General features: G+C 39.8%; 4 protein-coding genes and 1 non-coding gene across 5 annotated transcripts; 3 read left to right on the top strand and 2 right to left on the bottom strand.

Annotated features, from left to right (window-relative positions):
* The first annotated feature begins 217 nt into the window (after positions 1 to 217).
* LOC141816090 (uncharacterized) lies at positions 218 to 2,190 on the top strand. Its single transcript, XM_074703924.1, has 2 exons — positions 218 to 887; positions 1,379 to 2,190. The coding sequence occupies exons 1-2, from the start codon at positions 376 to 378 to the stop codon at positions 1,953 to 1,955; spliced, it is 1,089 nt and encodes a 362-aa protein (XP_074560025.1). The 5' UTR covers positions 218 to 375; the 3' UTR covers positions 1,956 to 2,190.
* Positions 2,191 to 2,578: 388 nt separating this feature from the next.
* On the bottom strand, positions 2,579 to 7,370 carry LOC141816068 (putative sugar phosphate/phosphate translocator At3g14410). Its single transcript, XM_074703901.1, has 7 exons — positions 7,168 to 7,370; positions 5,487 to 5,594; positions 5,326 to 5,360; positions 3,967 to 4,079; positions 3,609 to 3,870; positions 3,263 to 3,531; positions 2,579 to 3,157 (listed from the first exon to the last, which is right to left on the bottom strand). Exons 1-7 carry the CDS (start codon positions 7,306 to 7,308, stop codon positions 3,009 to 3,011), a joined length of 1,077 nt encoding a protein of 358 aa, XP_074560002.1. The 5' UTR covers positions 7,309 to 7,370; the 3' UTR covers positions 2,579 to 3,008.
* Positions 7,371 to 7,915: 545 nt separating this feature from the next.
* On the top strand, positions 7,916 to 8,048 carry LOC141816102 (small nucleolar RNA snoR111). Its single transcript, XR_012600648.1, has one exon. It is a non-coding gene; the product is annotated as a small nucleolar RNA snoR111 (small nucleolar RNA).
* An 809-nt stretch (positions 8,049 to 8,857) lies between these two features.
* On the bottom strand, positions 8,858 to 11,792 carry LOC141816076 (uncharacterized). Its single transcript, XM_074703907.1, has 3 exons — positions 11,370 to 11,792; positions 10,839 to 10,973; positions 8,858 to 10,752 (listed from the first exon to the last, which is right to left on the bottom strand). The coding sequence occupies exons 1-3, from the start codon at positions 11,790 to 11,792 to the stop codon at positions 9,127 to 9,129; spliced, it is 2,184 nt and encodes a 727-aa protein (XP_074560008.1). The 3' UTR covers positions 8,858 to 9,126.
* Positions 11,793 to 13,791: 1,999 nt separating this feature from the next.
* Positions 13,792 to 15,402, top strand: LOC141816086 (N-terminal acetyltransferase A complex catalytic subunit NAA10-like). Its single transcript, XM_074703919.1, has 2 exons — positions 13,792 to 14,022; positions 14,587 to 15,402. The coding sequence occupies exon 2, from the start codon at positions 14,616 to 14,618 to the stop codon at positions 15,249 to 15,251; it is 636 nt and encodes a 211-aa protein (XP_074560020.1). The 5' UTR covers positions 13,792 to 14,022; positions 14,587 to 14,615; the 3' UTR covers positions 15,252 to 15,402.
* The last annotated feature ends 283 nt before the right edge of the window (positions 15,403 to 15,685 follow it).

Raw genomic sequence — 15,685 nt, 5'->3', positions numbered from 1 at the left:
AAGAAGATTAATATGTTCAGTTTGGGGCAGGCACATAAAGGAAGAGAAAAAGTGGCCGTGGCCAAGAAAAAAGGGTTTAGTTCATCCATCTCCATCCATTATGCTTTGTCTCCTTCAAGCTGGCCAGGCCACTAAAACTTCCTTTAACATCTCCCTGTTCTGCTTTTTCCTACCTTTACTTTTACTTCATAACTTCCTCTTTCCCATGTACCACCAATTTAAGCTTTTTCTTATTAATTACAGAGAATTTTCAATAAATATTCGTTTATTAATGATTTAGTTGACTAAATCTGAGCTTCATTGATTGATTGATTGATCCATCCTCGCGTATAAATTGCATCGCCGGGCGCCAGCGATTCCATCCGTGCGGTTGCAATGGACGAATCGTGGCGAGCAGCGATCGGATCCGTGATCCCCCGGCGGCGCTCCACCGAGGAGACGCGGGGACCGCGGAGCCGCTGGGCGGACTACGGCAGCGCCGCCGTCCTCGGGCCGGATGATTTCCGCGACGTCTTCGGCGGGCCGCCGCGGACGGTCCTCCTGTGCCGCTTCTCCGATGAGCTCCACCTCCGCGGGTCTGGTGATCGCAAGCCCGGGAGCTTCTACGGCGAAATCTTCCGTCCGACGAACCGGCAGAGGCGGATCCCTCGAGGGGTGGCAGGTGGGCGAGTGATTCAAGGATTCGGTTCCCGTGCGAGGGCGGGGATGGTGAAGACGGAGGAAGGCTTCTACGACGACATATTTGGGAACGAGTGCATTGGCGATCGGAGGTCGAGATCGAAGTCGTCGTCATCGGTGCTGAGCTCGGAGGATGTCACCCCTCCGATTTGGGCGGCATCGTCCATGGCGGAGGACGCCATGCTCTCTTCCTTCGCTTCTAAGCTCAGGTACTCAGGCTCTTGGTTTCTAACTACCATTGCAATGCCATACCAGAAGAAAGGGGTTTTCTGACCTAAAGTTCGAGCTATCATCAACAAGCCAATTAACACAAAATATATACAAAAAAAAATTTAATTTGTACGAGATAAATTGAATTCATCCTAAAATGCTATATGATCCAAAAATAAAAGTAGGATGCTTAACAAATAAAGATTGCAATTGTTAGGTTTTAGCAATGAAGGCGTGCATCACGCCTTTGTTTCTTTGCTGGAAAAGTGAGACTCTTGCGATAAGCCTTATCATGAACAGAAATAAAGCTTTGCCGTCACATTTAATTCACTTTGCAGATGAATGCCATCATATGTTTCCACGCTTAATGATGTTAACAGTTGGGTTTTGTTTCCAGTGTCATGATCCAAAGGACTAATTAATGCAGTTGTTTAAAAAGTTATTTGATGTAGTATGCTTTGATGCATTTCGAATTATGTTTATGCTTCAGGCCGATCACAATCCCCTCAAAAGGTTATGTGTCTTCTCCATCAACCACTGCGAGAGATGAATGGAGCATCGATTCATATCCTACAGATTCCTACTTGTTGGAGTGCAAAGACTACAAGAACAAAGGCCACAGTTCTAACGAACTACTTCGACAAAAATCTCATCTTGGATTCTCCTGCTGCTTCTCACCGCCCGAGACGATCAGCCTAGAAGCCAGCTTCCGCAAGAACTACGATGAGCCAGCGGGGTCTTACAACTCCGATGATTCCCCATCCTCGGAAATATCTTCTGCATTTCTTGATCCCATGCTGTCAAAAGCAGGCACAGGAGTGGAGGATGTGATACTGGAACTGAAAAGGGATAGGCAAAGAGCAGGAAGCTCCTCCTACAAGATCCAAGCCAACCACCATGGCATGGGAGATAGAGAAGGAGCTGATGCCATAGATGAAGCGATCGCATGGGCCAAGCAGAAGTTTCGGAAGACCCAAGAATTCAATGGCAAAGAGGAAAAGTTTAATTCCATGAATCAGATTAAAGAGGACCGGATCCAGTACTTAGCATTTGCTGAGGAAGACTGAAGAAGCTTCACGGTATTCCTCTCTGTTTGGTAGAAATATACTTCACAAGCAAACAGCCACAACAGTCCATGATTATCTTGGTGTATACATCGAAGCCTCGTTTATGCCTTGCGTGAGTGATATAGAAACTGGTGCTAGTGTTTCGTTGTGTTTGTTTGTCATATCCATTGATTCCCTTTCTTTGCTGAAAGGTTTATTTAATTCGGCTTTAGCGAAAGCAAGTGATTAAGAGTCAACGATGTAGAGATTTGTATTAATTATATGCAAAAATTTAGCGCCTCTCCTTTCCTTTCCTTGCTGCAATTAAACATAACTAACAATGGTGTGCCCAATAAGATCTTAGCGAAATTTACAATCACAAATTTTAATCCTAATTTTCTGTCAGCAATAAAGATAATTAAACATTTTCTTTTGACAAAAAGAATCCAAATCAACATGTAAAAAATTATGCCACGTCTACGGATATTTTGTCATTTTCATTGTTTAAAAAAAATAATAAAAAACTAATCTAAATTTCCTATGGACAGATGTAAAGTAAATGGGAAGAAACTTACACAATATCTTGGGTTTGAATTTTATTTATTCAAATTTTCTATGCACAAAGAACTCGTAACCAAAGAAGAGACAATGTAAACAACAATATTAGCAGTATGTCTTAACTACAGGATCGTCTAATCAAGGTCGATACAATAATCTGGTATATACTCAGACAAGAATTTGGGGAAAAAAGGAAATTTCATGAAGGTTTACAATCAGAATCTGAGAGGCACAAAATTTTGAGAATCTTTCAACACTGCTGAGAAACTTTAATCTTTTCACAAATGAAACTTCCAGGGTTTTCTATTTCGATCCCCTAGTCAAAACGTTTGCATGGAACACCAAAATGTTTAGTTTCTTGAGGATCATAAACTCTAAGGGAAGGAGCTGTTCCTTGTGATGAAATTCGACTTTTTTTTTATAATAGTTTTCCATGTTTTACAATCAAATGATGGTTCCTTCTTTGTATGAACAGTTGATAATAATTCATCAGCCTCAAAATGTGGATGTTACCTCTCAAGAACCTTGTCTTGGTGGAAGCATAGCTACCTGTTCTTCAACGTCTTGTGATCTTTCTTGCGCAACGAAATCATTGACTATGGGTTTTACTTGTGATGCCTCTTTCTTTAACTTGTTGTTGTTGTATGCTATGACACCTGCAATAGCTGTAAACAACACATGCTTAAGGCAAAACATATTGATAACTTCTCAGAAGATAATATAGACAGTCTACTGGGCTCTAAAGAATAAGAAAAGAAATTACCACGCACCTAGACCATAACCAATTAGGTTGACGATAGTTAACTTTGAATCTGAAAATAGCAAAGCGGAAAGCAAAACTACAACCCAGTCCCTGACAACTCCAGCTACACGGATTGTCAGCGCACTTGTACGAGAAATCACGAGGAAAACGGACAGATTGAGTGCAAATGTACAGAGACAATTGAGGGCCAATGTAATAATTGGGAAGTTCCATGGTCCACTTGAATCCATCTTTGGTTTCTCCAAGAAAATCCAAGGAACAAAAAGGCACAAAGCACTGTGACAACCATTCAAACATCTATAATCAGAAAAGTTTCCTAATTGTTATTGTTAGGAGGCACAGAAGAAAACTACCTGCAGGGACTGACATAGTACATCATTGATATCGGATTCAGTCGAACACCCTTTTTCTTCACAAATATTTCCATGAAGATTAGTCTGGAAGCCTCACCAACTACACCGCCCATCTGGTAAACTACTCCTACCCAGCTGATGCTTATCTCCCCATATGAAGCCACAACTACGCCAATGCTGATCACAGACATGATCGTGAACATTTTGCAACTCATTGCTTCAAGGCCTGCTGCTGCCCCAAGAAAAAATACAGCAACAGGCACTGCAAAATTCAAGAGAACCTTCATTGATACACATTACAAAAGAAAATCAAATAATTGAAAAGCAAACCACAATAAGGTGAAAGAATAATTCTTACTGGTAGCTTTCAGCATTTGGGCAAATGCAACTGATATATAGAGATAGGCACTATTTCCCAACCAAAGAGTCATTGCAAACATGGCACCAATTGGTATGACTGATGTGATATATCTGATGATTCACATGAAGCATGCCCCAAATATGAAATGTGAGATCAAATACAGGTTGCAACTAGAACAACAAATCATATAGTCTATAATCATGCAAGTCCATGACAAGGAACTTTTCAACACTTAAATACAAAATAGGAGAAAATATTTTCAATGGATAAAGGAGGTTCAGATATCCTTCATATGGTAAATGTTTTAAAATTGTCATAATTCAACAAGACTCCCAATGGAGATGTTCGAAGCTAATAGACTCCAATCCTAAAATGGCAAGACCTTTATTTATTATAGATTGACAAAAACCTGGATTTACTACAAGGAAAATTTTGTCGCTTTTTTTATTTAAAGGCAAAAGTGTATTAAACAACCATGAGTTCAAAATCTTCAGCACTCAGCAGAATAAAAATGTCAAAGTAAACACCCAGAAAGTAATCTTAGTTACTAAAATGAACTTCCAATGAAAATAATATAGCTTCTTTAAAAAATTGAATATTTCCAATATGTTGGTTAAAACAGTGATGCTGATAACACATACATTCTTCTGTGCTTCTATGGAACATGCATCAACAGTCTATCTATCTCCAGAAAAGTCCACCATTGTTAGAGTCTGGTGCTTATCCATGCTAGGCAGTATGGTCAGTCAAATTTGATTTCTCCTCTAAGCATGCTAACTATTTTTAGCCAAAGTTATATTATCAGCAACAATTTCCATCATTATTTTGAGCTTAACATGTACATAACCTGTTCTCTTATTTTTTTGATCAGATGTTTTGTCTTATTTGTCTGGTCAGTTGTTTTCCCTTATTTTATTATATAATGGAACATACACTAAAATATTCTCAAATAATAAATTTTTTTCTTTTTAATCATGCATCAATATTAGCATTCTCCATCATTATATTACATTAAATTTGCTTTACTTGTTTTAAATACCAACACTGTTATTCTTAGGTATTACCGAAAATATGGTGCTACAGAACTTTCTAGATTTAGCTGAAAAGTCAGGGACATCTAGATATTATGACATTTTTTTTGCACGTCGCATCCAATTAAAGCATGCTATTATAGGAAATTAAACTCAAAAGGATATTGTAGTGCAACATACTGAAAGAGAATGCTACCCTGAAACCAAGAAAATTTGAAGATGCAATAGCATTAATCTCCAACAAGGCATGTCTATCATTAGAAATAGTAGCAATATTTAATGCGATGATTACTACTTTATTTTCTCATTAAGTAGAATAACTCACATGTCTGAAGTCATCCCCCCTTCAATCTTTATAATCTGGAAAACAAATAAACATCTTGAAATTTTTAACTGTATCAAATGATGGGTAATTATTGATGGTTTAATCTTCACTACCAGAAATAGTGTAAGAAAACAAAATATAATAGTTTATAAAAGAAGTACCTTGAAAACTTTGGTGAGCAAAAAGCACAATACCGAAGAGAACAACATGTGCAGGAAGGTTAATGCAACAGGATATGGGAAGTTGATCTCTTTGGAAGATAAAACCCACTGCACAAATAATGAAGCAAGTTAGCCGTACAAAAGTAAGTTATTGCTAATACCTAGGTTCCTAATCAGCCCTAAATCATAATAATAAACTTAATCATCAAAGGAAGCAGTCCATGAGTTACCATGACCAACTCAGCTTTTGAATATTTCTTTAAAGGCATGTTTCTTATGATGAAAGAAAACCCAGGGAGGAAATAAGGCGACAGAAAAAAAAAATTCCAATAGCACTTTCCCTCTATTTTCTTTGGTGGAAAAAGTTGGAGGAAGGAAAAGACTCATCATATGTACCTCATGTCCACTGGAGATACACATCATTTAGTTACACATATTGCACGATATTTAGTTATACAAATTAACTTAAACATCTTCAAGATGATTGTTTTCAGATTTCACTTATGTTCTTTGAAACATCTTAGTTTGATAGTGCCTATGTCATTCTTAGAAAATCTATGCTGGCAGATGCATATTTGAGGAAAACTTTACAATGTTAATTCAAAGTTTATCCAATGTCCTCACAAAAGAATTAGCCACGTGGTAGGAGGACACCCAAACATGTTAGCTTCAACAATATGGAACATCTCATTTTTGCTTTTCCTATCAGGATTATGAGAGTATTACTGAATCCAGTATCTGATAGTTTAGTATTGGCAAGTCTATTTTTATGGCAAATTCAAGCTATGGGTCTAAGTACACAATCTTCAAATGATAAATTGTCAATTTTGATGCATTACTCGATGCACATATCTAAAATGTCATCTCTAGAGTTTCATTCCACCATCATATCTGCTGAACAAGTTGTCCAGAGGGTGACAATAAACACGGTTAAAGTTCAAATGATGAAATATTGAGATTGCCTCCTTGTATTATCCTATCTTCACAAGTATAGCTAAGTTTTTCAGTGAAGATACTACCATTGACATGTTGTGTTATTGTTCCGCTCAATTTTTATCAGATCTAATTTCTTATTTGTAAAGTTGACAGAACAAGAATCAGACAAATAGAATGGAATAGTCAGTTACATTTTAAATAACAGACCCAAATTTGGCACACTTGCGAAGAACAAGCATGATCTAGCTTATAGCATAAATTTCACTTCAAGTCAAGTTACTTACATATTACAACTAGGTCACTTTCTCCTCATTTAGAATGTTAGTTCGCTCAATTGTGCGTAAATTAATGATTGAAGATGTAGCTTATAATCGGAATCCATATTCGAACCGTACACCAAGATCTAATATTTTTATATTACTACACATTCATCAGAGTAGCACAAAAACAAAGCAGAAAACTACAGTTGGTAATAACTAAGATCAGATCTCCAGCACCAACTGACTTTTGTCTATTACCGGGCAATAAAAACGTCATCAAGCAGCGACCTTGGTGTTACCATACGAATTTACTGTGGAGATCTCCCATTTACACTCTAAAGTGATTCTAGGCTCGAAGATCGCATGGCACAATAGCAAAGCTCCAAGATTCCGATGCCGAAAATCAAGGAAACCGCTTTCCACCCAGGAAACCAAAATTCTATCTCAAAATTATCCAGTAAGGGTGCAGGGATCGGGAATCTGACCTTGTTGAAGAAGATCTGGCCGCTGGACACGGCAATGTAGAGGAGAATGTAAGCATAGGTGATGCCGCCTTCGCCGCATCTCTGGATCCAGTCCACCGCCTTATCTCCGCTGAACCAGAGGTGTCGGCCGGATCTAGCCATCTCGCCGCCTCTCACCAACTAGCGAGAGACAGAAATAGGGAGAGGGGGGACGACTCCTTCCAGCCCGGCGCTGGCAGGCGCATTGACCGACGCACAGTGTGAACGAACTGTGGCTTGATAGATCGGTTACGACTTGAATCGCGAAAACATTACGTGGCGTAAATAGAGTGGTGACGAGCAGGTTTGTGACCTTTGTCGTGGCTTAGGTCGTGCTTTGCCCGAAATCCATAACCCGCATTGCTAATATCTCAGCTTTGTGTAGTAATTTATTTTTAAAAAAATAAATAAATATTGACAAAAAAAGGGAATAAGTAGTCGGTTGTGTGTGTATATATATATTTAAGGAAGTATCTTGAGATGTACATTAAATGGGCCGGGCGTTAAGAGGTGCCATCCACAGCCCATTAAAGCACATCCCTGTAAATGTCTCTCTATAAAATGCGTCTTTCATCCAAGTTTAGGGTTCATTCCTCGCTCTGCGATCCATGAAGGTGAGCTCGACGACGGCCGAGACGCTCTTCCTTTTCAGCGCATCGAGTCTTCTTCTCCTTCTCCTTCATCTTTGTGTTTTTTGCTTTACTGTGTTTTACCTGTGGCCTCTGCTTCTTCGGAAGAGGGAACGCTCTTCTCCTTGGGCGATTCTCTTTTGCAAGAGCAGCGCGGGGGCAAAAACGACGAGTCGAGATATCGTTTCGTTCGCCACTCCTCCCGTTGGCGGTACGATTGTTGCTCGACCACATTTCTTTCCATATGATTTTCTTTTACATTTTTTGGTTCCTTCATCGCGATCGGTATCCATTTATTGTTACAGAAAGCTCAAGAGGTGTATTTGATGTCTCAAATTCTACGTTCAGTAACGTTTAATTGTATTTGTTTGATAAAAAAATGATATTTGACAAGTTAAATAGACGCCATTGAGAAGATGTCTATGAACTTCTGATAATTACTCGTTCAAGTGTTTTTATTGGAGGATTATATAAATAATCGTTTATAAATGTAAAATCATTTTGGTAAATGATTCATAAATCTCGATAGATTTTATTATAGTAGAAGGGATTTTTATTGGTTTATCTATTTTTATCGTGTATTTATATTTAAATTAAAGTAGGAAAGGGAAAAAAATCAATGGCAATCTGAATTGCACAAAACGATCTAGAAGTTCTTGTTCTGTGTGATTAAAAAATTCAATTTCACATTTAATCCCTTCACTAATTTCAATCTAGACAAATTAATTTATTATACCAGTCATAATTAATCGGTCTAATTTCATATGCATCGCATCCCTTCACTAAAACGTCTATAAAAATTCTCATGAAAAAAATTCATAATTGTATATAAAATCATTTATTATAGGTTGATTCGATCCCAATCCTCAAGGTAAATGTTCTATGGTCCACAGCTTATGATCTGTTTACTTGTTCCAATGTAGTTGAAATTCCACCAACTATATTATATCACATAGCATATATGCTAGTAAAGTTAAATTGTGATGCATATTATAAAGATTCAAATAGTATCAAAAAATAACTACACCTTACCATTCCACTCAGAAATCATATAATTGATAAATTTATTAGGAGTCGCAGAGTTAACGTATTAATATTGCACATTTCAAAGACGCTGAAAATTGAGTTATACAATAGCGACCTAGAGTACAAGTTCAAGATCAGCTCCGTGCTTAAGTTGCTTATCAAACTACTCGAATCTCTATGAGAATGTATCCAATGTTTCATGGCTACTTCAATGAAGGAACATTCTCCTCCTGATGTCTAACAATGTGCTCACCTTTGTGTTGCATTCAGATCGGTCATTGGCATACTAAATTTGCTGTTTCAGTACATGTCGCAACTGAACCTTTCTACTCTCCATCCTCGCCTCGATTAGCTTTGCCTTTAAACTATGCTTCTGATTAACTCGTGGCCGTTCAATACACCCCTTCATTTCCTGAGTGATATGAGGATTCAGTGAATCAGACGAATTCAAGCTCCCTGGGCTTAAACCACTTTCGCCAAATCCTGTATCGGGAGATAACGTACCAATGGAGACCCTTCCTCCTTTTGTCAGCCTTCCATTAGCGTGCTCGACTAAATGTCTCTTGTGCTCTTCGCCATTGGAAACTCTTACATCTGATACTGACAGTCGCCCTGGTTCTATCTCTGCGATATCATGCATGGATGATCTCCATAACTTACGTATCGAAGGCACTTTTTTCCTTGGCTTTGCATTTGTCGAACAAACTTCTAGTGCATTTTCAGCATCTGGTTTGTTGTCCCCAGTCTCCTTCCATTCTGCTTCACTCACTGAAGCATCTGCATTGCTTTCCTTAAAGTAATCGTTAACAGATGGTTCACTCCCATCAAGTGTATTGCTAGAACCTTGTTCCTCGGGATGACTCACTGTTTCCCAGTCACTTTCATCTTCAGCATCCTCATCACTATCAATCGACTCATCTGCGTGCTGCTTTATGTGATGCTCTAGAAAGACATCGGTCTCAGGACTCGATTCGTTAATCTTGGAGGCATGGCTTCGAGGGCTAAGACTGCAGCATTGTTGGAATTGAATATTGGCTTCACTAGTTTCTTGTCTTGGCTGGAGTTCTTGGAACACAGCATAGATATCTTCGGAAGCAGGTGGCGGCTGGTAAATGAACTCTTTTATGTCCTCAACATTAACCAAGTTTACTTTGTCTTTCAGCAACTCAGCTTCTCTGGTTAATGCAACATCCATAGCCCCACTCTTGTTTGCAGCTAAAAATGCATCTAGATCTGCTTTTAGTTCCATCATCTGCAAATACTTCTCCTGAAGAGTTAGCTTTGCATCAATTAACTTCATCTGAACCCTTTCTTCGCGCCATACTTCTGCCATCTGCAGCATTCTTTTCTCCACTTCAGCCTCTTCTCGTATCTTCATCGTTTCAATCTTCAGTGCTTCAATTTCAGCTTTGTCTTCCCCAATCTCTTTCGCAAGCTCATCGCAGACCTCCTCAACGAGCTCACGAGCTTTGTGTTCTTTCTCATAATCCTGTAACAGCTTCTTAGCAGTTAACCTGACCTCAGCTAGCTCATTGACAAGCTTGGAATTAACGATGTCTATCTTTTGCTGCTTCTTCCTCTCTCTATCGAGGTCAGCCTTCATTGCTTCAATTATTGTTCGGACCTTCTCATGCTCTCTGCTCCGCCATGATGCTTTCTCCTCTGCAAGTCTTTTCAAGAACTGATCCAACTTCTTCTTGGCTGACTTCCGTTCTGTCTCGAGCTCACTAACGCGGACATGAGCCTTTTCAAGCTCAGTCCTGAGAGACGAAATGACGGATACAGTGTTCAGCTCCTGGTCTTCAAGAAGCTTCAAGTGACTGTAGAATCGGTAGACCTCTTCTGATGTCATTGAGCTCCCAGGGTCCCATTTAGTTGCCTTCTCCAGTGCAGAACTTGGAAAACTAGAAAACTGCTGAACATGAAGCAACCATAATTACAATCGATACGAGAAGAAAACCCAAGGAGTCAAGCAAATTTATAATGCGGAAGTGTAACCTTGTGGATGTCACTGTATTTTGGACTTAAGACGGAGACTGGACTGGCAAACTCATGCTTCTTGCTCTTATTAGTATGGATTCCAGTGCTTAGGGGATTGTAAAGCAACTGAACTTGTTGGCGACCACAGCCTGACTGCAGAGACAAATGCAAGGAGCAGAGAAATGAGTAATCAAGTTTAGTGGTCAGTGACATTGTAGTTTATCACCACTTACAGATCAATTGCCACGATTGTATGCGTGTAGATCAGAAATTGGAAGTGAATAAGAACAATTACATAACAAGAACAGATTGCTAAATTAAGAGCTGAAGTACTGTTAATGTGAGAGAGATCACGCATGTTCATGCGAACTTTTTTTTTTTTTTTTTACTTTTTCTATGAGGTTATGAAGGGATGATTGAAGGTTGCGAACAATCTGAGCAATGATGAGTAACAATTTTAACACAAGAATGCTGTCAAAATGTCGTACAGTGAAAAGAAACCCTAGCAACAAAATCACAAAGGGGGCGAGGTTCATAATACTATTATACCTCAAGACCTGCACGAGCTCGCCAGCCTTCTCCCCCACCACCGCAGACTCCCCTAGCGGAATCTATAGCCCGTAGGCGCCAGATCCCGGCAACGAGCTTCCTAGCGGAGATCCGGGTCACCTGGGGAGGCGGCGACGGTGGCTCACTGGCAGTAACATCCTCAGTCTTCTGCGAGGGTTTCTCCGTGAACTTCCACCTGAGCAGGGGAGTGTTGGGGCCGCTCCTCCTTCCGCCGGAAGCGGCGCTGTCCTTTCTGGGGCGGGCCCCGGCAGCAACGCCGGGGAATGCGGGGCCGCGGATCTGGCGACGAGGGCGGGGCTGGCGCGCAGGACGGAGATCAGAGTGAGGAGGCAGCTCCGGGGCCTTGGAGGGGAGAATCTCCGGGAGGCGGCGACCGGCGGAAGCCACGGTGGAAGTCGGCATTGACCACAACGTCACTCCGACGGAAAAACGAGTGCCAATAGTGATCCGTTACGAAGGGAGTGAATACCACCATCATCCCATCGATGGGATTGGGGAAGCAAGGGTTTACCCTGTGTGCTGTCGAAATTACGAAATTATCCATGCAACAACTCTTTATAAATGTCTTAAATATTTTTTAACCAAATAATAATAATAATTTAAATGTCTACCATGTGATTCCCTAAGTCTTGAGCTCTGATCGAGAAAATAAATTACCAATTTCAGGGCATTAAATAAAGGGCGGCTAAACAGACAGACATGGTGGGTGCTGGGTGCAGTACGCTGCACGATCGCGGCTCGGTTTTATTTTGAATCAAGTGGATCAGAAAACGATGTGATGCCCATTACAGGAAACCTACTTTCATCGGCGTGAAAAACTCAAAGCTGTCCATTCTGTGACGATAATTGGCCAAAGCCATGTTTGTTGTCTTGAGATGGCCAGGTTCATTTCGTCCTCGAGGAATGGGAAAGGAATCCGAGGGTACGATAGAATACGATGGCGGTGGATGCCGAGATGAGACAGGGTGCACGGAGGACCTCGGGATGCGGGCCCTCGTCGTGCCACGTCGTCACGTGCGATGGCTAGTTGATTTTTTGACTTATTTCAAGATTCATCTGTTGTAGATCACGACGGTTGCATGATTCATTTGGATTTCTTTTTGCATTTGAATTAATTTAGCGATACTCTCAACCTCCATATCGTGCGACGCCGTCATGAACAAGTCCCTGTGATCATCAATGAAGTAGATCAAATTCATCCATAATACTAGAAACTCGCACATTAAGAGATTCATCGATTGATTGATTCATCCCTGGAAATAGAACATGTTTCCCTAACATTCTTACCTCCATCTATCTCGCCGAGTCTTGTGGAAGAGAAGTCAAGTAGAAGAAGTGAAAGACTTGGGAGAGTTGATCATGGCCTTAGGCGCAATGGACCGCGCAACACTTTGTATTTCATATATTTTACGAATAACGATCTAATGTCAATTTTGAAGGGAAGGATGATGATCAAACAATTGATGATCCACGAACAAAGATGGTGTATGTTTTTTTAGTTATTTTATGTGCTTTTGAACTTGGATAATTACTAAGCATTTGTATGTAGTGTCTTTCTTAAAAATTTATGACGGTCAAAATGTATGATTTTGCATAATTTTCTTAATCTTTAGGTTTCTCATGGGGTAAAAAAACCATTAGCAAAAGATTTTTACTGCACTGCTGCTACTATTACTAAATATGCACTTAATGAACAATCTAAGAAAAGAGATAACTTGACCTGCAATATAAAATTAGTTCATTTTTTACTTTTTTTAAAAATCCTTTTATGGAGGCCTTAGAACCCGAAATTCAAATGAATTAATTTAAAGTATAAATATGTGTACTAATTGCGAAACCAAGTAATAACCAAGCCACTATATATATATTGACTAAGACTAAACAATGATTTTTTTTTTTGTTAGCATCGAGTATCTAGTTTTTAAAATTGATTAATCTTCATATAATTGATTTTTCCCATAAATATTTTTCATTAACTATTAAGATAAATTTAAAAATACTCATAATAAACAGTTCAACTTTTTTAAGTCCAACCTTCAATTGGAGGAAATTTATTTTATAATATGAAACAGTTGAAATTCAAATTTTAGATGCACAAAAGACTACATTAGGCACTCTATCATTGCATCATAGTTGATGTAAATATCAGCGTGATTGGCTTGCATCCCATCCTAAACTTTTTAATAAAATAATAAATAAATAATATTTAAAAATTAGATTTTTTAAAATAAATATTAAAATCAATATATATTTTAAATATTTTTATAATTTCAAAATATTTTTTAAAACTTTATTTATTTATGAGCCAGAAAATTACTAATACCTTTAAGTATTTATACCGATTTAGATACTCACAAAATTAGTAAATATATATATTTTTGGAACCCTACGCAAATCCTGCGTTCCCCGCAACTGTTCAGAAACCTACCGCCGTGCTCTTCCACACTTTACCCCTTCCTCTCGTGATCTTCGTATCGATCTCGCAGTCGCTTAGCCTGCGGTCGGCGGACTCTGGTTGTCGCCCGCCCACCTCTCCCAAAGGCCACTCCGCACCCTTCGCTAGTGATCTCGTTCCTCGGATCTCGCAGGCCAGTCTCTCCAGCCAGCCGCCCTCCGTCGGTAGTCGGTACAGGTCAGTCCTCTCTTCTCTCGACCTCTGTTCTGCCGATCTCACAGGCCAATCTTCACCTATTAATCTCGAACATCAATCTCAGTCGGTGGCGACGTCTGTTCGTCCGATCTGATTCCTAATTTTGCTTGTGTATCGATTTAATTTTATCGTTTTTTCCCCTACCTTTTCCGATTTTCTAATTGCTATTTATTCATCGGGAAGGGAGTACTTGGTAGGTTAATTATTGTGTTTGGTAATTGGTAGTGAATATCTCATTCTAAGATAGGACCAGATGAAGCGCCAGTCGATTAAATTGTGGACTTTTCCTTCTTTTTGATTGATTAATTGGTTCCATCTAGATCATTTTCTCAGATTTTTGCATATCGATGCATCTTTTTCGTCGCCGCACAAGCATTTCGTCGGAGATAGATAGCACCTGATAAAATTTTTGCCTTTGTTAATAATCGCACTTTTTTTTCCTTCAAGATCGTCCCTGACTGTGTAAAAGATTTTAGTATATATGTCTTCTCGTTAGTTAATGTTCATGAAAATTTTATGTGATACGATCTTGTCCAATCAATCTAGTTGATCGAGTGAAAGCGAAGGAGAAGGAAATGGTTTGCATTCGACAGGCGACCGTCGATGATCTGCTGGCAATGCAGGCATGCAACCTGCTATGCCTGCCAGAGAACTACCAGATGAAGTACTACCTTTACCACATCCTCTCCTGGCCACAGCTCCTCTTTGTCGCGGAGGACTACGACGGACGCATCGTCGGCTACGTGCTTGCCAAGATGGAGGAGGATGCCTCCGAGCCTTGCCACGGCCACATCACCTCCCTCGCCGTCCTCCGCACCCATCGCAAGCTCGGCCTCGCCACCAAGCTCATGACTGCCGCCCAGAATGCTATGGAGTCTGTTTTTGGGGCTGAGTATGTATCTCTCCATGTCCGCCGCAGCAACCGCGCTGCCTTCACCCTCTACACCTCCAGCCTCAGCTATCGCATCCACGACGTGGAGGCCAAGTACTATGCTGATGGGGAGGATGCCTATGACATGCGCAAGCAGCTGAAGGGCCGTCCCCATGCCCATAGCCATAGCCACGGCCATCATCACCACCACCATCATGGAGGCTGCTGCTCAGGGGAGTCTAAGGCTGCATCTCCCGTCGACGTTGGTGCAGCAGCTGATCCAGGCACTGGTGCATCTGGGTCCAATTCTTCAGCTCCAGCTTCTGCTGCTGGGGCGTGAGAAACTCATCTCCAAGGTGCACTTAGTACTATGCTCTTGATGTCTCGGACTCAGAGTTGCCATATCTCTGAAAATTGAGTGTTTATGATTATATTTTTCATATTTGTATGGATTCTTTTAGTTCTTATTTATATCGACGAACTTCAACTTCTTTGCTTTTCGTTTGAGCATTTCACATTAGTATCTAAAAGTAGTAGGAGTTAGCTTTTATACGGATCTAAAAAAAATTGAAAACATATAATTCGATCAATTTATACATTTTGTCAGCTAGTATCTAAAATTAAAGTGAGGATAATATTTTTTTTCACAAATAAATTTCTTTCTTCAACACTGGAGTGAATTAATGCTATTTTTTTAAGAGGGACAAATATTAAAATTTTATTAATTATTTAAGTGATAAAATTTTTATTATATTATGTAAGGATAGACAAATT

This window comes from Curcuma longa, unplaced genomic scaffold (genome assembly GCF_044706935.1).
Source record: "Curcuma longa cultivar G26 ecotype Majalengka, Jawa Barat unplaced genomic scaffold, ITB_CL_G26_1.1 contig_14126, whole genome shotgun sequence".
NCBI lineage: Eukaryota > Viridiplantae > Streptophyta > Magnoliopsida > Zingiberales > Zingiberaceae > Curcuma > Curcuma longa.
The sequence above is the reverse complement of the archived record's forward strand: the minus strand, read 5'-3'. Positions and strand labels throughout refer to the sequence as shown.